At 39.3% G+C, this 22773-nt stretch overlaps 1 protein-coding gene across 1 annotated transcript in view; it reads left to right on the forward strand.

The window, feature by feature from the left end:
* Positions 1-19548, forward strand: part of TBCEL (tubulin folding cofactor E-like) — an 86184-nt gene extending 66636 nt beyond the window's left edge. Inside the window, exon 8 of the mRNA XM_006833922.1 lies at positions 18943-19548. Coding sequence (XP_006833985.1) covers positions 18943-19261 — 319 coding nt within the window. The 3' untranslated portion in view covers positions 19262-19548. The remainder of the gene's footprint in view (positions 1-18942) is intronic.
* Positions 19549-22773: the final 3225 nt, after the last annotated feature.

Here is a 22773-nt window from a genome sequence, read left to right on the forward strand (position 1 = left end):
GTCTTTAGTGTTTAATGCATCAAATCTGTTCTTCAGATGATCTCTAAATTCAGGTGGGATAAATTCAAGGTCATATTTTGGCTCTCATAGACTTGTTTTCATTTTCTTCAGTTTCAGTTTGAATTTGCATATCAGTAATTGATGGTCTGTTCCACAGTCTGCCGTGGCCTTGTCTTCACTGATGAAATGGAGCTTTTCCATCTTCTTCCACTGATGTAGTCAATTTATTTCTATGTGTTCCATCTGGCGAGGGCCATGTGTATAGTCATCTGCAATGTTATATTCCTTCTATATTCTATTTCTTGTTGTTAAATGCCATCAAGTCGGTTCTGAGGAGAAGCTGGTGAGTTTGTACCATCGATCTTGCAGTCCAGTGCTTATCCTACAGCGCTAACACCAAATTTATACTTCAGCTCTTATCTGCCCCTGTATTTCAGACTACTATTTTCAGTGGACTACTTGACATCTCCACTTGGATGTCTAAATCTAACGTGTCCCAAACAGAACTTTGAAGCCCTTCGCTCATTCCTACCTGCCAAATCTGTTCTCTGAATGTTCTCCCATCTCCATTCTTTCAGTTGCTGAAAACAAAACTTTGTAGTTCCCCTTAATTTCTCTCTCTCACACCTCATATATAATCTATCTGTTACTTCTATCAGTTCTACTTTTTAAAAAACAGAGAATCTGACGAATTGGACCATTCACATTAGTCCAAACCTTCATTAACTCTTACCTGTATTATTGTAGCAGTTCCTAACTTGTCTCCAAGAATTCACACTCTTCCTTCCTATCATCTCTTTTCCACATGGCAGTCAGTTTATAAAAACTGATGTTTTGTAGATCATATCATTCCATTCCTCAGGCACATCCAGCACACTGTCACTTCAGGCCTTTGCATGTCTCAGCTCTTTGGAGTGCACCAAAGTAGCTGCTTTCCCGCTTGAACTCCTATCAGAGGTGCCTGCCCTGGCCACACTACCTGAAATACCTGTGGCCCTCTTAACCTCTTTGTTTTCTTTGTCAGTTACGGATACCTGACTTACGTGTCTTGTATATTATCTCTCTTCCCCACACTGGACTCTAAGCTCTAAAAGAACAGGAACCATTGAGTTGTAAATGTGGAAAATTTTGTGTTGGCAAATGTTCTGGTGCATATATTTTCACCACAGTTTAAAAGAAAAAAAGCTCTCTTCCAGTCCCTGGTGCACTGGGAGCTGTGGGTGTCCATACAGACATGGCCAAGTCCAAGAACCACACTTTGCACAACCAGTCCCGAAAATGGCACAGACATGGTATCAAGAAACCCCGATCACAGCAATATGAGTCTCTCAAGGATGTGGACCCCAAGTTTTTGAGGAACATGCGCTTTACCAAGAAGCACAACAAGAAGGGCCTGAAGAAGATGCAGACGAACAACACTAAGGCCATGGAGGCATGTGCCAAGGCTATCAAGGCTCTCGTAAAGCCCAAGGAGGTCAAGCCTAAGATCCCAAGGTGTCAACCTCAAACTCAGTCGACTCGCCTACATTGTCCATTCCAAGCAGGGGAAGTGGGCTCAGGCACGCATTGCCAAGGGTCTGCGGCTCTGTCGGCCAAAGTCCAAGGCCAGTGCTCAAACTAAGGCTGAAGCTTCAGCCAAGGCTTCAACTCCAGCCCCAGCCAAGGCCTCACCTCAGGTTCCCAAAGGTGACCAGGCCCCCACAAAGATGGAATAGAGTTCTCCATCTGAGGACAGAGGGACTGGTATGACCCTTTGGGCTGTCATCTGCATGGAGCTGGTGTCCTCCTGTGCTATGTGTACAAATAAACCTGAGGCAGGGAGGAAAAAAAAAAAAAAGATGAAGAAGAAGAGACTTTTTCTGTTTTGTACCTTTCTGTATCCTCAGTTTCTAGATTAGTGGTTGACGATATAGTAAGTGTTCAATAAAAATAATTAAACCTGTATATTGTGCTTTGGGACCATGATGGAAGGGTATTTAGCTCTGGTGGAAAAGGTGGGACTTCCTAGAAAATCCTTTAATTAATCTGGTGAAGGGAGGGGAGACTATTCCCAGTAGCTGTGACTATGTGGGAAGTAAAAGGTAAAGGTAAGAAATAGTTCCTTGTGTGTAATGAATGACAACAGTTTGGTTGATGTTACTAAGTGTAAAGTGGAAAGCAGGAAGTAGTGGCAGATAATTCTGGGCAGGAAGGTAGGAATTAGGGCAGACCATCAAAGATGCTGGTATGGTCTGCTAAGAGACTTGGAACTCTATCTTGTTGGCCCAGCCCATGCCATTGAGTGGATTCTGACTCACAGTAACCCCTCTGTAGGGTTTCCGAGGCTGTCAATCTTTATGAAACAGAAAGTCTCACTGTTCTCCCATGGAGCGGCTGGTGCTGTTAGCAGTCCAGTGTTTATCCTGCAGTGCCATGGTGGGAGAGAACTGAAACACATCCAGTGTGGCAGTTACATGGTCAGATTATATTTAGAAGGAGAAACTGAGCGACCTAGTCACAACTGAGACTTCAGTAAAGTACCTGTGTGCGTGGAGATTGCTTGGGTCTTTTTAGAGAGATAACACATGTTAGGGCAGAATTTCACTTCATTCTCAGGAAACATGTTGTGAAGTTCTACCTTTTTTCTGATAAGTACAGCTCTGATTTCTCTGTTGTTGTTAAAGACGTTGAGTTGGTTCTGACCTTGTATAGTGTTTCCAAGGAGCAACTTGTAGGCTTGAACTGCTGACCTTGCATTTAGCAGTCCAGTGCTTATTTTTCAGCACCGCAGTAGGACTCTTGAATTAATTTGGATTACGTAACATTAAGTGCAATAGGTTAAGTACAGGACTGCTAACCACAAGGTTAGCAGTTCAAACCCACCAGCAGCTCTCATAAGTTTTACAGCCTTGGAAACCCTATCCAGGGTCCCTGTGAGTCGGAATTGACTCACTTGCTGTTGGTTTGGTTTCTTCTGTTTTTTGGATACAAATTTTTGGAGAGTGCTGGTGGTACAGTGGTTAAAGTGCTCAACTACTAACCGAGAGGTCTGCTGTTTAAATGCAATAGCTGCTCTCCAGGAGAGTGATGTGACAGTCTGCTGTCATCAAGATTTACAGTCCTAGAAACACCTAAGTGTTTCTGGCTCCTAGGGACCCTGTAAGACAGAGTAGGGACTCACCTTACAGCAACAGATTTTGCTTATTTTCTCTTTTAGATTTATATAAATTTCAGGAGTCCCTGGGTAACACAAACAATGAAAGCATTCCCCTACTAGTCGAAACGTTGGCAGTTCGAACCCCCTTAAATGGCAGGACTGCTGATTTGTTTCCAAACTGTGACAGCCTGGACAGTTACGTTGTGGAGCCCAGTTCTGCTATCTATGTACCTGGGGTCGCCGTGAGTCAGAATCGACTTGACAGCAAATAGCAGTCATGCAAATCACTTACAGAGAAAGAAACTGACACCTACCTTTCTGAATTGTAGTTTTACCAAATTATTTTTGCCTTACCCTTAATCAGATCTCTGTCCACATTGCCTATATATACCAGTTTTTCTTTAGTTTTGTGTTTGCTTCATCTCTCCAATTCCTCTAATATATGAATTTGCATTGCTTATTTGCTATTTGTAAATATGCTCTCTAGCATAGACATTTTAAAGCAAATGGAAGAAATAAAGAGGTACAAGAGATGAATTGAAAATTTCAAAGATCAGCCCGAGAAGATAAAGCCAAATATTACAACAAAACGTGCAAAGATTTGGAATCAGAAAACCAAAAAGGAAGAACACACTCAGCATTTCTCAAGCTGGGGGAACTGAAGACAAAATTTCAAGCCTCGACTTTCACTATTAAAAGATTCTCTGGGCAAATTATTGAATGATGCAGAAAGCATCAAGAGAAGATAGAAGGAATACTCAGAGTCACTGTTCCAAAAGGAAATTGGTTAATGTTCAGCCATTTCAAGAGGTAGCATATGATCAAGACCCAGTGATACTGAAGGAGGAAGTCCAAGGTGCGTTGAAGGAATTGACAAAGAACAAGGCACCAGGAATTCATGGAATAAAAACGGAACTCTTTCAAGAAAGTGAGGCGGCACAGGAGGCACTCACTCATCTCTGCCAAGAAATTTGGAAGACAACTACCTGGCCGACTGATTGGAAGAGATCCATATTTGTGCCCATTCCAAAGAGAGGTAACCCAACGTAATGCGGAAATCATCAGACAATCTCTTTGATATCCCATGCGAGTAAAGTTTTACTAAAGGTAAGACAGAAACAGCTGCAAGCATACATTGACGGAGAACTTTCAGAGGTTCAAGCCGGATTCAGAAGAGGCTGTGGAACGAGGAATATCATTGCTGATGTCCGATGGATCTTGGCTGAGAGCAGAGAATATCAGAAAGATGTTTACCTGTGCTTTATTGACTACGCAAAGGCTTTTGATTGTGTGGATCATGACAAGCTATGGACAGCATTGTGAAGTATGAGTATTCCTTAACACTAAATCTGGAACACTCGATGGCACCTAACAACAACAACACTTTAGTATTTAACTAAAACACAGTCTTCATCTTCTTAGTTTTAAAGACAAGGGTGGTGGGGGGAGCCCTGTAACATTTCTTTCAGGAATCAACTTATTGTGTATATTTTTACGGTTTATTGGTCTCTTATTTTTAAATACAGTTTGTTGTTATTGTTAGGTGTCATCGAGTCAGTACCAACTCATAGCGACCTTATGCACAGCAGAATGAAACACTACCTGATCCTGGGCTAACCTCACTATCATTGCCATGCTTGAGCCCATTGATGCTGCCACTTGGCTAATCCATCTCGCTGGAGGTCTTCTTCTTTCTCTCTAACCCTCTACCCTACCAAACATGATATCCCTTTCCAGCGACTGGTCCCTCCTGAAAATATGTCCAAAGTATGAGACGAAGTTTGGCCATCCTTGGCCTCCAAGTAGCACTCTGGCTGCACTTCTTCCAACACAGATCTGTTGGTTCTTTTGGCAGCCCATGGCACTTTCAGTATTCTCCTCCAACACCATAATTCAAAAGCATCAATTCTTCTACGGTCTTCGTTATTCACTGTCCAGCTTTTGCATGCATATGAGGTTATTGAAAATACCATGGCATGGGTCAGGCGTACCTTAGTCTTCAAGCTGACATCTTTGCTCTTCAACACTTTAAAAAGGTCTTGTGCAGCAGATTTGCCCAATGCAATACGTCCTTTGATTTCTTGACTGCTGCTTCCATGAGTGTTGATAGTTGATCCAAGAAGAATGAAGTCCTTGACAACGTTGATCTTTTCTCCATTGATAAGAATGTTGTTTATTGGTCCAGTTGTGAGGATTTTTGTTTTCTTTACATTAAGATGTAATCCATACTGAAGACTGTGCTCTTTGATCTTCATCAGTAAATGTTTTAAATTTTCTTCACTCTCAGCAAGCAAGATTGTATCATCTGCATATTGCAGGTTGTTAACGAGTCTTCCTCCAATCCTGATGCCACGTTTTTCTTCGTATAACCCAGCTTCTCGGATTATTTGCTCAGCATACAGATTAAATAAGTATGGTGAAAGAATACAACCCTGTCCCACACCTTTCTTAATTTTAAACCACTCAGTGTTCCCATGTTCTGTTCAAACAACTGCCTCTTGATCCATGTACAGATTCCTCATGAGCACAGTTAAGTGTTCCGGAATACTCATACTTCGCAATGTTGTCCATAGCTTGAAATGATCCCCACAATTGAAAAGCCTTTGCGTAGATAATAAAGCACAGGTAAACATTTTTCTGATATTCTCTGCTTTTAGCCAAGATCCATTGGACGTCAGCAATGATAGCCCTCATTCCACTGCCTCTTCTGAATCTGGCTTGAACCTCTGGAAGTTCTCTGTCAATGTATGCTTATTGCCATTTCTGTGTTACTTTTGGTAAAACTTGACTTGCATGGGATATCAGAGATATTGTCCGATGATTTCTGTATTCCATTGGGTACCTCTTTTTGGAATGGGCACAAACAATGAAGGGTTATAAGAGGCGTTGCTCCAGTAAACAAATACTGTGTAGAATGAGGAAATGCTATTATTGTCAGACAGGGTGGCAAAGCTACAAATAGGTTTGCTTCAAGACTTTTCTTTGCCTTTATTCTTCTTTGGGTCCCTCACTTCCTTTTTGTCCCAAGAAATCCCTAGAACCGTGACCTGGGAAATCCTTGTTTATGATATAAGAGATTTTATAAGGAATTCCTCATATGATGATTTGATTGTCCTTAGAGGTATGCTTATTTAATTATGGAGAGGATTTTTTTTTTTCATTCTCGACTAATGGCTTTTTCTAAATCGAGCTGATTGTATCTTCATGGTATTGTGAGAGCAGGGCAGTAGCCTGCATTTGGACACCACCTCACTGAAGGCCTACTTTGTCTTAGATGTTGGAGAAATCCTAGTGTGCTTGTGCCCGTTACCTCATATTGCTTCCAGACAGAGGGCCTGCTGTTGTGAAAGAACATTCCTACATTTGACAGGAGTCTCCTGGGGTTCTCCATATTGCCAGGCTCCATCATCCTCTGACAAGGGCAGTGACACAGCACTACTCACATTCATCCGTGAGTCTCCTGTGAAACAAAAGGGGCATTCTCTGTGCTGTTCCATGGAGAGCCTCTGAAATGTTAGCTTCCTCCTGTAGTGTACAGCTTTTGTCATTCCAATTACCTTGGACTCTATTATTTTGACTTCTTGCCACTTTCCCAGCCCAGAAGAAGATAGGCTACCATCCTAATCTTGATTGGAGTTATATATGAGAATTTCAGTATACCTGCAAAGATAAGAGAGAATGAGAACCAACCCTCCCAAATCATGTTCTTGGGGGGAAATTGCCTGTGGTGTCTGAACTTTAATTTCAGCCAGGGAATAGGGCCAGTATGATCTTTTTGGTTTTTTTTGCAATTAAAAAAAAAGGCTGAAAAATACTGAGAAAAAAATGAACATTTGTGTTTATATTAACTTCTTATATGTATACATAAATTATCATTCCATTTAATTCAGAGTATCTTTTATTAATGTTTTTTAATCTTAGAAAGACCTTGCATATCTGTGTTAAATTTATTTCTAGTACATTCTGTTGCTATTTTCAAGAAAATCTGTTTGTTTGTTTGTTTGTTTCTGTTGTTGTTGTTAGGTGCCATCGAGTCAGTTCTGACTCATAACAACCTGTGTACCATAGAACAAAACATTGCCCCGTCCTGTGCCACCTTCACATTTCTTCCTGTGTTTGAGTCCATTGTTGCAGTCACTGTGTCAGTGCATCCTGCTCAGGGTCGTCCTGGGTTTCATTGACATTCTACCAAGCCTGATGTCCTTCTCCAGGGGCTGGGCCCTCCTAATAACTTACTGCTTTGTAATTAGTTGTTGTTGGTATATAGGAATGCTGTTGATTTATGATGTGGTCATGTGCCCATCAGTTTTACTGATATATGTTAGTAGTTTTTACTTTCTCTTGGATAGCTATCTAATTAGATGGTCATATCTGCAAAGAATTTTTACACATCTTTTTTTCCTTTGGTTGGATAGGATCTCTGGTGTAATGTTGAAAACAAACAGTAAAAGAGGACATCTTTATCTTATTTCCAACTCAAAAGGAATGCTTCTAAAGTTCCACTGTGAAATACTTGAATTTGAAGTGTGTGATTTTTGTTGTATGTTTTTGATAGGTGCCATCTATCAGGTTAGGGGAGTTCCTTTCCATTCTTATTTTCCTAAGAGTTGTTTCTTTCAGTTTTTAATCATGATTGAGCATTGAATATTGTCGGTTGTTCTTTCTGTATTGATTGAGATGAGCATGTTGTTTTCTTCTATCAATGTGAATTTTAATGATACATTTTCAGATAGGACTCCTGGTGTGGCACTGTAGGGTAAGCACTGGACTGCTAATCGCAGGTCTGTGGTTCAAAACCATCAGCTTCTCCTTGGAAACATCTATACAGGATTGCTATCAAGTCAGAACTGTCTCCACAGCACTTAACAACAACAACAATTTTCAGATAGTGAACCATCTTTGCATACCTGGGATAGATTTCAGCTTGATTGTGAAATACTAATTTTTTCATAAACACTGTAGAATTAAATTTTATAATGTAACTTAGACTGTTTTCACATATTTTCCATATATAAAATTGATCCATATATTTCTTTTATACTTTTCTGATTTTGTTTTAAAGGTTATACTAGTTTCAGAAAATGAATTGAGTTAATCATTTTATATTTTTCTATTCAATTAACTATCATTTAGGTCATTCATAGTGTTCTTATGAATTAAGGGTAGTATGAATTAAGGAGCTCTGGTAGCGTAGTGGTTACGAATTGGGCTGCGAACCTTAAGGTCAGCGGTTCGAAACTACCAGCCGCTCCGTGGGAGAAAGATGAGGCTTTCTACTCCCGTAAAGATTTACACCCTCGGAAACCCTGTACAGGGTCGCTATGGGTCGGACCCGACTCGACGACACTTAACAACAACAATTATAGTTTGTAAATTATTTTATTTAATTTTCATTTGGACTAGGTAATATTTTTGCATGGAACCTGGTTTTAAATTTTAAAAAGGGTGTAGACCAAACAGTAAATCTTTCCACTTGTGTGCTTTGCAGATACTCAGCTACTTGGTAACTGCTTAAAACTAGTTTCTTAGGATAGTTTCCATTGCTATTCTGTGCATAATTTTTGTCCATGAATGGTCACTTGTCTTTTGAATTAAACAATAGATCTTGAATATGCTTCTATATTGAGGGATCCTTGTGATTCAGAAAACATTTACTTTATTAATAGATATCTCCAGTATTTATTCTGAGTAGTGCTTATTTGCACCTTTCTCTTTTTTTTATCAGTCTTGCTAAATGACTGTAATTTAGTAGTATGCATTATTCATCAAAGTCAAGTTTATTGAGGTAGCATTGAAGGAGTAAATTTTATCTTTGTAGGGTACAATGATGTAAGTTTTGGCGAATGTAACCCCAAACCTATTGCAATTGAGTCCATTCCATCTCATAGAGACCCTGCTTGTTGTTGTTGAGTGCCATTGGTTCCAACTCAGCAACACTGTACAGGGTTTCTGAAGATCTGCTGGTGAACTTGAACCAATGACCTGGTGACTCAAACTGACCTTGTGGTCCAGTGCTTACCCTACAGCACCATTCCAGGGCTCCAGTAGAACAGAGTAAAACTGCTCCAAGGTTCCAAATCTTTGCAGATGCAGACAGCCTCATCTCTTCCCAGGAGCAGCTATTGGGTTTCAACTGCTAATGTGATTAACAGCCCAGTGCTTATTGTAACCACCAAAACAATCAAAGTATGGAGCATCACCCCAAAATTTTCTCCTACATCAGCCCCACTTCCCACCATTCTTAGTCTCTGGCAACCAGTGATCTGATTTTTGTCCCTGTAGTTCTGACTTTTTCAAATTGTTATATAAATGAAATCATAGAGTAGGTAGCCTTGTTTCTGTTGATATTTTTATTCAGGTAAATGTAGCTTCAGATTCAGTTTTAAGAAGTAATACAGTGAGATCCCTTGTAGCCTCTAGCCATTTTCCCCCAATGGTAACATTTTGAAAACCTGTAGTATAATATCACAGCCACAACATTGATAGTCTGTTGACCTTATTCCAATTTCCCCAGTTGTTTTTATTTGTGTGTGTGTATTTATTTCTGTACAGTTTTATGGCCTGTGGCTCCACCACTACTATCATAAGAATGTCTCGTGTTGCCCTTTACAGCCATAACCACATCCCTCCTTACTTCTCCAGCATCATTTCTTATCCCTTCAACCAGTAATGTTTATTTTAAAATGCTGTCATTTCAAAAATGTTATATAAATGGTCTCATAAAATGCATAACCTTTGGGAATTGGCTGTTTTCACTTAGCATAATTCCTTGACGATTTGTCCAAATTGTTGTATATATTAATAGTGTATTCCTTTTTATTGCTGAGTAATATTCCAATGTAAGATTCTACCAAAGTTTGTTCAACCATTCATCTTTTGAAGGACATCTGAAATGATTCCAGTTTTAGACTATTACAAATAAATTTGCTCTGAACCTTTATGTACAGATTTCGTGTGAGTATGCATGGAGTTGCTACATTGTATGGTGATTATATGTACTTTTCTTAGTCTGTCTTGTAATTTTGATAAGACTTGAATTTAAGAAGTGGAGTAGAAGCAAAAATAATTATGTGACTCCAGCCTTGATGAAAAACCTTATGGGAAATACTGAGTTCAGTATTTGCAGTATGTGAGAGGTGATGCTAAGTAATTCTATAGTTTAGATGAAATACACATTCTTGAGGAAGAATATGGGGAACATCCTTAGTTTACACTAAATAAGAGGATGAAATCCTGATCAAGAACCCGGGAGTAAATATTGAGGACTGCCAAGTGTAGTTGGTAAAAAGAGGAATGAGAACCCATGCAGAGTGATGAAAGGGAGCATTGTAAATATAGGAAGACCTGTATGATGTCAAAAGAAGAGAGTTTTTAAAATGGTGTTTGTTCAGCCTTGCAGCAAACTTTTAAGATAATGAGAGCCATGGGGAGAAGGGTTCACGGGAGATAGTCTGAGAGCAAGACCTCAGTTCTAATTTCCACTCATCATTTCACTGGATTTGAGGCTTTAGGATAACAAGTAGGCTTCAATTAGTACATATGTAAAATACGTAATATATCATCTCTAAGATTCCTTTTACTTGTAAAATGTGATTCTTATGCATTTGACTAAAGAGGGTCTTAGTGACTGTGAGAGTACTGTCATAGAATGTTAAAGAGATTACTTTGATGTGCTCTGATACGATACCATATCAAAATGAGAGTAAGTTTAGCAAGAGAGGTTAGATAGCAATCAAATGTTTGGAATATAATTTTGAATTCATCATAATACCCTGGGGAAAAATAATAACTCTAATGTTTTCTTATAGCCATACTTCAATGATTGGTTTCAACCAAGTGGACCAGCAGGGATGTCTCTTGATTTATTTGTTACCTCCATCAGTAAGATTTTCTGTTGGAGGAAAATAGCATTACAGATAGTGTCTGGATTCTGAATGAGTTCCTAAGTCTGTCTTTAGGTCAAATTTGTATTTAAATTGGAACAGTTAGGTATGGCTCCTAACTGTTCCAATTTGATCAAATGTCATCAGTCAGCTGTTTGTCTGTAGTGTATAGTTTACCTTTATGAACAATAAAGAAAATTTAAAGAGACACCTACAGATACACTAAAATCTCTTTATCATAATAAACAGTAATCATGTTTTCCACCACTTGTCTGTCAGTTTGTCATACTGTAGTGGCTTGTGTTTTTCTGTAATACTGGAAATGTTGCCACCAGTATTTCAAATACCAGCAGGATCACTCATGATGAAAAAGTTCCAGCAGAGCTTCCAGACTAAGACTGACTAGGAAGGAGAGGCAGACTACTTCTGAATGGCTAGCTACTGAAAGACTTATGAATAAGAGCATGACGTTGTCAGATATAGTGCAGGAAGATGGACCCCTCATGTTGGAAGGCACTCAAAATAAGACTGAGGAAGAGCTGCCATGAGGAAGTCAAGTCAAATCATTGAATTGACTTTAATGGTGTGAATAGAGCAGAGCTTTCTAGAGCTTTATTTGCTGATCAGGCACAACCTAACATGGGGAGAAGCAGCTGCAAACATGTATTAATAATCAGAACATGAAGTGTACAAAGCATGAATCTAGGAAAATTGTAAGTCATCCATAATGAAATGTAACACATAAAGATACCTACCCTTGTAATATTGAAGGATTCTATGGGCACAATATTGAATGATACGGAAAGCATCAGAAGAAGGTAGAAGGAATACACATAATCACTGTACCCAAATGCTCAACCATATCAAGGAATAGTATATGATCAAGAGCCAATGGTATTTAAGGAAGAAGTCCAAGCTGTGCTGAAGGCATCAGCAAAAAAAAAAAAGGCTCGAGTAATGGATGGAATACAAATTGAGATGTTTCGACAAACTAATGAAGCACTGGAGGTACTCACTTGACTAAGCCAAGAAATCTGGAAGACAGCAACCTGGCCAACTGGTAGGAAGAGATCTTTATTTGTGCCCGTTCCAAAGAAACGTGACCCAATGAAGTGTGGAAATCATCGAACAATATCATTAATATCACATGAAAGTAAAATTTTGCTGAAGATAATTTTAAAATGGCTACATTAGTACATAGATAGGGAACTGCCAGAAATTCAAGTCATATTCAGAAGAAAATGTGGAATGAGAGATATCGTCATTGAGGTCAGATGGGTCTTGGCTAGAAGTAAAAAGTTTATTTGTGCTTTATTGACGTGGAAAGGGCATTTGATTATGTGGATCATAACTATGGATAACATTGTGAAGAACGGCTATTCCTAAACAATTATGCTCATGAGGAACCTGTACATAGACCGGTCGTTCAGACAGAACAAGGGGATACTGAATGGTTTAAAATCAGATAAGATGTGTGCTAGGGTTATATCCTTTCACCATATTTATTCAATCTGTATGCAGAACAAATAATCCTAGAAGCTGGGTTATATAAAGAAGAATGTGGCATCTCAGCTCTAAAGAAAGGTCCTTGTCTCTGAACTTCTGCTTCTGGATGATCTTTATGTGACTTGCCATTTCTTTTCACCCATCTCTACTTTACATTGCTAGTCTAATTTCTTGTATCTCCAAAGAGATGGACTCAAAATACACCCTACAGGAATCCTGCCTCATTAACATAACAAAGAACCATTCCCAAATAGGATGCTAATCACATGCATTGTTGTTATTGTTAAGTGCATTAGAGTTCATTCCAACTCATAGCTTCCCAGAACCTAACACTGCTAGGTCCTGTGTCATCCTCACAGTTGTTGCAGCCATTGTGTTAATCCATCTCCTGGGTTTGGGAGCACACAATTCAACCAAAAACACTTCACCCTTAGCTTCCTGCCCCGGCAATCAAAAATCGTGCCATTGCCACATGCAAAACACATTGACCCTATCACATCACCCCCAAAGTCTTAAATTCATTCTAAGTCCTATATGTCATCTTCTGATTAATCTAAATCAAATATGCCCCATCCTGGGGCAAATTTCCTCTTCATCCATAAAGTCTAGACTACAAGTTATCTGTTTCCAAAGTACAGTGGTGAAACAGCACAAGGTAGACATTTTCATTACAAATGGGAGATGTTTGGGGGAAGTGGAAGACAAAGGGCATTAAGCAAGTCCAAAACCCAGCAGAACAATTTACATTAGCTCTCAAGGTTTGAAAAATATATCGGTTCTCTGAGACCAGCTAGGCAGTAGCCCTGCTGTCCGAACTCTGGGTACTGGCCTTCCCACCTGCATTCTGGATAGAGGCTCCATGACCCTAGATTTCACTTTCACCTTCCAGACCTGGTTTTAAGTGACATGACATGTTTTGCAGTTTTTACTGGAACAGTTCAAGTCTTAGCTTCTGAGACTATAACTTGCAGAAGCTATATGAAGTCCAGACATGCTTTCATTGACTACATGCATAGTTCATTTTGAACTGACTTTTGGGTAGTGAATAAACTAAACTGGAAGACTAGGAAGAAATTGGTTTCTAAGATATTTACTGGGTGTTTTATAAATTCGAGATTTCTTACATTTGCAGATTTATTTTATTATATGATCATCTAAAATAAAATTGTAGAAAACAGATTATGTTGAAATCATGATTTTTATTTATGTAGCTTTTATAGAAAGATACCCAGTATGTGGAGTACTGGTGTGGCACTATAGGACAAGCACTGGACTGCTAACCACAAGGTCAGCGGTTCAAATCATCAGTTCATATCCATCAACAGCTCCTCAGAAACCCTATGCAGGGTCGCTATGAGTCATAACCAACTCGATGGCACTAAAAAACAACAATAACAACCCATTGTGTGCAATTGTAATACTATTTCTTCATTTATGTTTAATGAAGAGTGAAATACAGGTTCTTAGCCTCTTGGACTGTGAACAACAAGGTTGGCAGTTCAAACCCACCAGCTGCTCCTCAGAAATCCTATACAGGTCGTTATGAGTCAGAACTGACTTGATGGCACTTAACAACATCAACTCTTGCCCACAAGTCTGCTGGTCATCAAATACATAAATGCCATTTTTTAATATTAAAACAGTAGTAAGGGAGATGCAAAAATTGATAATAGTGAAGAAACCAGATTATGAAGGGTCCTTTATATCACTGTATTAATTTGGTATTGTTGCTGTAGCAGATCACCACACATTTGTTGGCTGAAGGCATCTATTTATCATCTCACAGTGTCTGGGGTTCAGAGGCCCAGCAGAACTCAGCTTGCAGTTAGCGCTTAGGGTTCCACAGCCTGCGACTCTGGGCAAGAATCACTGCACAGGCTCATTCCGGGTGGGAGCGCAACTCTGGGGCTTCTTGTGTTTTGCGTGTGGCCCCTCCACAGAATACGTCAGTGGGTGATGCTGTATCATCTCCTCCTTTTGCTTTTAATCTTTCAGACTTCTATTTTTCCAGTTGGGGAAACTGCTTTCAAGTGATTTATTTAGGTCCACTCAGTTAATCTCCCTATTTGAAGGTCAATTCTGTCCTATAAAGTAATTTTGAGAATACTACCTAGGACAAAGCCCAAATCCTGCCTACCACAATCACGTTAAAGAGATAGAGCTTTGTTGTGGTGCGCGTTGTTTGGTTTTCAGTAGAGAAATATGATCAAATCTGTGTAACAATCATTTAGGCTATAAAATAGACAATCTTGGGGCTGCCCTAAAGTCGTGGAAAACCAATTGAGAGAGTATTATTTGGGATTCAGTTACATATAATCAAAGCCACTCTAGCTGTTTTAAGAGGAAAAGATATACTACTGGGAATTTGGCACGTACAGAGTCTTTGAAAGGGCTGAAGGAGCAGACTTATACAGGATTGCTCTAGTACAGTACAACGGGACAGACCCACCTCTGCCAGATCCCAAAGAAGAATCAGGAAGCTGCTGTTTCTGGGAGTGGAGCCACATACCACCTTGTTGTTGTTGCTAAGTACCGTCCACTCAGTTCCGACTCACAGTGACCCTGTATAGGGTTTCCAAGGAGTGGCTGGTGAGTTTCAACTGCTGACTTTGCAGTTCAAACCGACCTTGAGGCTCAGTGCAGCATTATCCCCTCAGTGCCACACTAGGACTCCACCTACCACTGTAGTCATGATCTGGATATCAACAAGCTACTGTCGGCACTGTTGGCTCCAAGAATGCATTGCCTGAACTGCAGTCAGTACTTAGCAGCCTGTTCCCACACCCTTGTTGGCTAAATGCACTGCTTCTCTACCAGGTCTGATTGAATGTGACTGATAGAATCTAAATCTAATCTGCAATGGAGTATGGGAAATGTAGACTTCAGCTTCCCAGACTTTGCAGTACAGGAAGGCGTACCAGAAAGGGTTGGAACAGAGATTGAGGGAGCCCATCTAGTTTGTTCATCCATAGAAAGCTATAGCAATTCAGATTATTAGTGATAGTGGCTTGAATTTATGAGGCAAGTGAGCAAGAGAGATACAAATAAATTCATATGATATTTAGGTGGAAGAATGAATAGGACATAATGTTTGACTAAATGGGAGAAGAGCAAAAAAGAGATAGGGTGGAATCAAGGGTAACTATCCAGTTTCTGGCCAGGATAGCTGGGTAGTTTCTGGTGTCGTTTACAGAGATAAGGAAGACTAGAAGAGAAGATGGTTGGGTAGTGGCAACGAAATTATTTTTAGACATGGTGATTTTGAGAAAACTGGGAGCTCAGAGTGTCCCATTTATAGGTCATTTACTATGTAGCTAGACGGACATCATCAGTTGTTACAAATAGGCTAATGTCTACCTGTGGGTCATAATTTTATGTGCAAATATGTTAATGGTTGAGATCAATTCAGATGGTATAATGCCTAGTAGAAATGAGTCTATATAGTATACCATTATACCATTGGTATTATGAGATTATAAATTCACAGTGGCTGAGCTACTAACAGTGGTTTTGTAATCCTGTGACCACTGTTTAAACAAACCCATAGCCACCGGCTCCGACTCAGTGACCCTGTAGGACTGTGACCCAGAGTAGAACTTCCCCAATGGTTCTACTTGTTGGCTAGCATCCTTATGTAAGAGACTGCCTTATCTTTTTCCCATGGAGTAGCTGGTGGGTTCAAACCACTGACCTTCTGGTTGGCAGTTGAACCCTTTAACCCCTGTACCACCAGAGTGCCTGTGAGCACTGTTGTTGTTGTTGTTGTTAAGTACCGTAGAGTCGGTTCCGACTCATAGTGACCCTGCACAGGGTGTCCGAGGCTGTAAATCTTTACTGGAGCAGAATGTCTCATCTTTCTCCCACAGAACCACTGGTAGTTTCGAACTGCTGACCTTGAGGTTAGCAGCCCAATTCGTAACCACTACGCTACCAGAGCGCCTTGTAAGCACTCTTAGCACCCTTCAAATCTCTCAGTCATCTTGCAAGTAGATGAGAATCAGTATAAATCACTATTAGTCCTCTCAGAAGTATCTAGAATCTCATCTTCAGGATGCTCTGCACTGTGCCAGGCACAACTGCAAAGAAGGTCACCTCACTTACATCTTCCATTAGTGTGCCTGCAGGAAGGATACAGATGATAGATGTAAATGAAGTTTTCAATTGTGCCTGTAGATTCTGATACTCTCAGCATGAGGTCGTCAGGCATGTGTGCTAATTGATCTTTCAGTAGATATCAGTAATAGCTTGGTATCAGAGAACCAGGCATTTAAAAATTAAAACAAAAACAAAAAACAATGGCTTTATTCTTTTGTAAAACATTAAGCAAGTTCACTATTAAAAATAGTAAAGCATACAGAAAAGTAGATGAAAGAGCAATAAAACCAGAATTCCACCATCCAAAAGAAATAAAGCAGCATAATTAGTTAGGGAAACATCCTAGCAGACAGCTGTTGAGGAGGGAGATACATAGGTAGGGTGGGAGGGAGGGAGAAGGTACTTAGGTAGGTAGGTAGGTTGGCAGCAAAGAAGGAAGCGAGGTAAGTGGCTGGATAGTTGAAGGCATTAATTCAATAAAACTGAAATTATACTATGCATGCTGTCTATACTATTTTAATAGGAACCCTGGTAGTGCAGTGGTTCCATGCTCAAGTGCTAACCAAAAGGTTGGCAGTTCAAACTCATCAGTCCCTCAGCAGGAGAATGATGTGGCTTCTGTAAAGATTTACGGCCCTGGTAAACCCTATAGGAGTAGGGTTGCTATCCGTCAGGATTGACACAACAGCAGCATGTTTGGTTTTTGGCTTTTACACTATTTTCAGCAGACTACTAAATGTAATTTTACTTGAGTTTAGTAGGATGGAAAAAACTAAAGCAACACTGAGCTTCACATAAAGGTTTCTTCAAATAAGAAGATAATCCGTTTCTAAGAGATTTTCTCTAAGATTCAGAGAAAAAATCATGAATAATGTTTTGAAGTCAGAGTTTTTATTTTTAGATTCAGTATTTCAATTTTAGATAGCATTGTTAAGATTTCCACTTTTCCTCTCATCTCCTGATTCTTATTGGTTATATTATTTTTACATTTATAAAGGAATACAATATACAGTTTTAAAAGAGACACACTTGTTTAGTTTTAGATTTGAATAGATTCCGGGCTCACCACTCAATCTTTGCTAAGTAATCCCTTTTTTTTTAACGGACTCAGGTGCTCTGTTCCTTGAGTTCGTTCTTCTTTCAGACTTGTCACATTTATCCCTGAACAAAACTTGGCAAGGTAGAACATCCTAGAGTTATGCTTCCTAATTTATTTGGTCAGTAATGGTGTTGTTTTGTTCCTTCGTTTGTTTGATTCGCTCTGCAATCTCCCCTTTGGTCACACTGTGCTGTCTACCATATGTCTTTGAGCTTGGTTTGTTATATTCTGGCACTTATTAATTTCTGTAACTTGAAGCATTTGTGGGGCATTTCTGTTTCTTTTTCCTTGTTTGTTTCAAATTGAGTTCTGTCTCTGCCATTTGCTTAATGTGTTTGTTTCCCGAATTGTTTTTGCTTCATTGCCATTCTGTGTCTTTCTTTCTTGTTTTTGCTTAATAATGGGTCCCTCTTCTAGACCATCTCATTGCTGAAATGTTGTTGTTGTTATTGTTAAGTGACATAGAGTTGATCCCAACTCATAGCGACCCTGTATACAGTTTCCAAGGAGTGGCTGGTGAGTTTGAAACGCCGACCTTGTGGCTCAAACTGACCTTGCTGTCCAGTGCATTATCCTTTAGTGCCACACCATGAGTAAATTCTCCTTGACACCTTTGCCACTGTTTCTTCTTTTCCTTCTAGGCAGAGTATCACAGTTCTGCCCACTTTTTTGTACTATGAAGGGAAAGACATTGCTCTTGAATTTAGCTCTTATTTTTATTTGACCACCTGAATTCGGCTGTTTTGTTTTTGAAATTTTGTTAAATTATCGTTAATTAGTTTCATTTATATCAAAGCATACAGTAGTTGATAGGATTGGGGAAAGATACCCTTAGGTTTTGAATCATTTCCTTTCAGTTTGGGGCCTTGGAAAATCATGCCCTGCTGGTTTTGTTTGTTTGGTTCCTTTTTTTGTTTCTTTGCAATGGAAGGTAGAGGATTGTGGTCCATGAGGCTTTTTCTCAACCTTTCTCTTGGCTGATTTCTTACCCCAATATTCCACATCGCTCTAGTCAGTATGCTGTGGATTTTCCTCCCTTTCTTCATTTTGAATTCTGGGGGTTCTATCTTTTCATACACACACACACACACACACTCACATGCATAGACTATGAGAATGATGTGGTTGATGGTAGCAGTGTAGTCTACTTGTAGTTATGTTGAAGTTCATTCTTTATGTGCTAGGAGTTTAAACTGATACTGCTTTTGTTTTAATCCTTCTAGGTATCATGAACTGATCACAAAATATGGGAAGCTGGAGCCTTTGGCAGAAGTGGACCTAAGACCCCAAAGCAGTGCAAAAGTAGAAGTTCATTTTAATGATCAGGTGGAAGAAATTAGCATTCGTCTGGACCAAACAGTTGCAGAACTAAAGAAACAATTAAAAACTCTAGTGCAATTGCCCACAAGCAACATGCTTCTCTACCATTTTGACCACGAAGCTCCTTTTGGCCCAGAGGAAATGAAGTACAGCTCTCGGGCATTGCATTCCTTTGGCATTAGGGATGGGGATAAAATTTATGTGGAATCCAAAACGAAATAACCTCCTCTACCAGCCCTGTAGTAGAAACATGCCGAAGGACTCCTTGCAGGGCATTGTTTCCAGTATGGTTTTCTTTAGGAGGAACAAGGTTGTTTTTGTTTGTTTGGTATAGGTTTGGGGGGGTTTTGTATATTTTTTTCCCCTATGTTGCGTAGGGGGTGTTTTTGGTATTTTCTAGTACAAACTTCTTGGCTGAAGCAGCAGAATCGGCCAGCTCTCCAGTCCATGTGCCCTCCCTAAAGGAAACAACTAAGTTCACCGACTTCTTACTGTGTTACCGGGATTTGTGAGGAGAGCACAGACAGAACAGCCCCTCAGGAGAGACTGTGGAATCACTACAGGAAGGGCCAGCACTTCTTCCTCCGAGCTCCTCCTTTTTCTCTCCTCTTCCTCCTTTTCCCTTTTGCTTCAGTTTTTTGACTTGTGTCAACACATGTTTACCTAATAGTTTTATTCTAAAACTAATTTATTTCTCACTTGGGTGAGCTTTCTTATGGCTCCCTTTTGAAACAATTTAAAGTGTTTTCAGCATTTTTCAACCTGGTTCTGATCTCAGGTCTCAGTTAAGTACCATATGACTCTGTAAGAATCCTAGGGAAGAGTAGATGGAGAGTTAAAACTCCACAAAAACGTGCTGTTTTTCTGGAAGCACAGACTGATTGCATTGTGTGTTACTATCTCAGTTTTAATGTTCCTCACATATTATACCAACCATTGCTTCAGAAACATGTAATATTTCAGACTCTAGAGTTCCTTTTTTGTTTGTTTCAATGATTGCATTTCATCATCTGCTTCTTTTTCATTACTTTGAACTGCTGGGAATAGAAGGCTGAGTTTATGGAGAATCCAATAGGGTAATGGATCTATGTGCCAGGAGGGTTGGAATGAGCTAATAAACTGTGGTGTGTGTGAGGGAGTGAAGTAGGGAGATGTGGGAGGACTAGTGTGCCAACTCCTGCCTGTGGCCTCCATTTGAAGTAGGAAAGTCTAGTCAAGGGAGCATTGGTTCCCAGTTTGTCCTTGGAATTTTATGATGTCACAATTAGAACAATTCTTTTTGTTTTACATTTCAATTGCATTGCCCCAATAGAAGAACATTCCTGTCTGAACTCTGAGTTAAGTATAAGTATCAAAACTTCAAAATTATCTCTTAAGTCATATTTTTAGCAAAAGCGTATTTAAAGCCCTTTTTCTTTGAAAGTTGATTCTTTACCTGTGCTGACATCTTTTTGTTCTTTTATTCTTTTGTTAATCAGGAGAGAATCCGTTTTTCATATATATCTTTCTTGATCCATATGTGTTGACAGATGGAAAACTTGAGAAATAACTAAACTGTGGCAGAGGCTGTACACATGAAGTATTTTCCAAAGAACGTAATCATTAGCTGATTGCATTTGACATTTTGACCTTTCTTACATGATTCCACCCCCCTACAAATTCTTTAATTTCTTAAGAAGATTTTGAATGAATCATAAATTCTTCACATATGGGGAGTTGAGTTTATTATTGCTACTTTTTTATGTTCCTTTGCCGTAACGGCAGATACGTATTCTCTTAATGCACTTCAGGTTCATTAGCTGTAAAGCCTTTGACTCAGACATACTGAGTCAAATCTACGTTCACTGTAACATTAAAGGTGGAAACCAAAGGGTTTGAGAAAGATGAATGAGGCCTATTCTCCTTCTGCTGCAGACTTTTATCTTTCAGAATCACAAAAATGAGCAATGGAGATCCAGGCTGGGTATAGACAAGAATAATTATTTTGCAATCACATTTTCCTGACAGATTTTCACAAGTGGGAAAAAGCATGGTGGCAACAGTGTCATGAAGATTAAAACCGTGGGTGCTTTGTGAATGTGCGTATGAGTGCAGACAAGCTTGAGAGGCCGTGCAGTTGAGCTTGTTGCTGTTGCCAGCCTGGGAAACAGATGTACTTTTATTTTTTGAGGTTGTGTGACCCCTGACTGTCCCACAGCAGAAGGCAGAGCCAACACTTAGGTTGTGCTTTAATCATAAGTGGAATGGTCATATTAATAAGATATTTTATATATGACAAAGTTTTATGAAATGCTTTTTTACTATTAGAGACCTGTGTTTTCTGTTACTATAGAACACAATGTTCATCAACTGCAGGTATACTTGTTTTATTATACAGTTGCATGTAAGGGGAACTTCTCATTTAATTCAGTGGATGTGGGTATTTTTAGAGCACTGTAATTGATGGTTTTAAAATTGCTGAATAATTTTTGATTAAGAAAAATCTAATACAATTACAGGTCTTTAGAGTTATAGAACAGCAGTAAGTGAGAAAAGCTATTTGAGCATGTGTGCTTGTGTAGTCATTTGGGTGGCTGAGTAAAGATGCTGCTTTTGAAATAAAATTGGTGCCGTGTAGACACTTGTAACCAAAGTTATTTTTATAACAGGCTTAAAAGAAGGAGAAGAGAGACCCTGGACCTATGAGTCCACTTGTAGAGCTCTGACCGGTTACAGCTTATCTGTATCTTAATATGGACTTTGTCCAGATCCAGTGAAAGCATATTATCGATATTTACGAGGCAAAATGCTGCTAAAGCCAGTATTACAGTTAAGTTTGCTATAGGCACAGTAGATAGAACATGTCTTTTCTGGACAGATACTCTGCACATATGAAAAAGGAAAAGTAGTAAAAACCAAACCCAGACCATGGATCTAGGGATCTACATGTGAGCTGCTGAAATCACAATAAAAATCAGTTTTTAAAAATGGAATTTCTGGGATTTCCCAAACTGGTTTAAAGAAAATAACAGTCCATTTTTTTCATCATTAAAAATGTATCTGTTTCTGCAACCTTATTGCCACCATAGCCACAAATACATAATAAAAGCAGCGGATATAATAACCTCTTAATTTGTGAAACCTTTTGGTGAAAATTAAGTCCCAAACATGTGAGCTCTATGGAACAGGGCTGGATGCTCTGATGCTATGTTTTAAAATGTTGTTTACTTTAAAAACGTGACAGTTCACTTCCAACCAGATGTTGCAGCTGTGTTGCTAAAAAGCAGTGTTCTGAGCGCTTGTTGCGCTGGTTGCTTGGCAGTCACCCCCGGAGGCACACCGCCAATAGCTTTTTCTAGTGTACATATGAGTTGTAGCTTGCTACAATGGGAAGTGCTAGGCTCCAGGGCATGTAAAACATGAATACAGATAACTAGATTGTTCTAAGCAATGCCATTTCTGTTTATGAATTTGATTTTTCCCTTCATTTCATGTTTGATTGAAAATGCTAACAAATTGCTGTCAAGAACACCCAGAAGCTTATCTGTGTTACCAGATGTGTTTTGAACACTCTCCTGTTTTCCATAGGTGCTTCCTTAAAATATATGTCCATTGTAGTGATGGAGAGGGACTGGACTCTCTCAGGCTCTTTACTTGCCAGTTGTCTCCTGCAGTTAATGGAAATATATATATATTTTATTTTAGAATATAATTTAAACATGAAGGTCTATTCTTTACACTTTTTATTAATATAT

The sequence above is a fragment of the Chrysochloris asiatica genome, unplaced genomic scaffold, assembly GCF_000296735.1.
Source record: "Chrysochloris asiatica unplaced genomic scaffold, ChrAsi1.0 scaffold00008, whole genome shotgun sequence".
Taxonomy (NCBI): Eukaryota; Metazoa; Chordata; class Mammalia; order Afrosoricida; family Chrysochloridae; genus Chrysochloris; species Chrysochloris asiatica.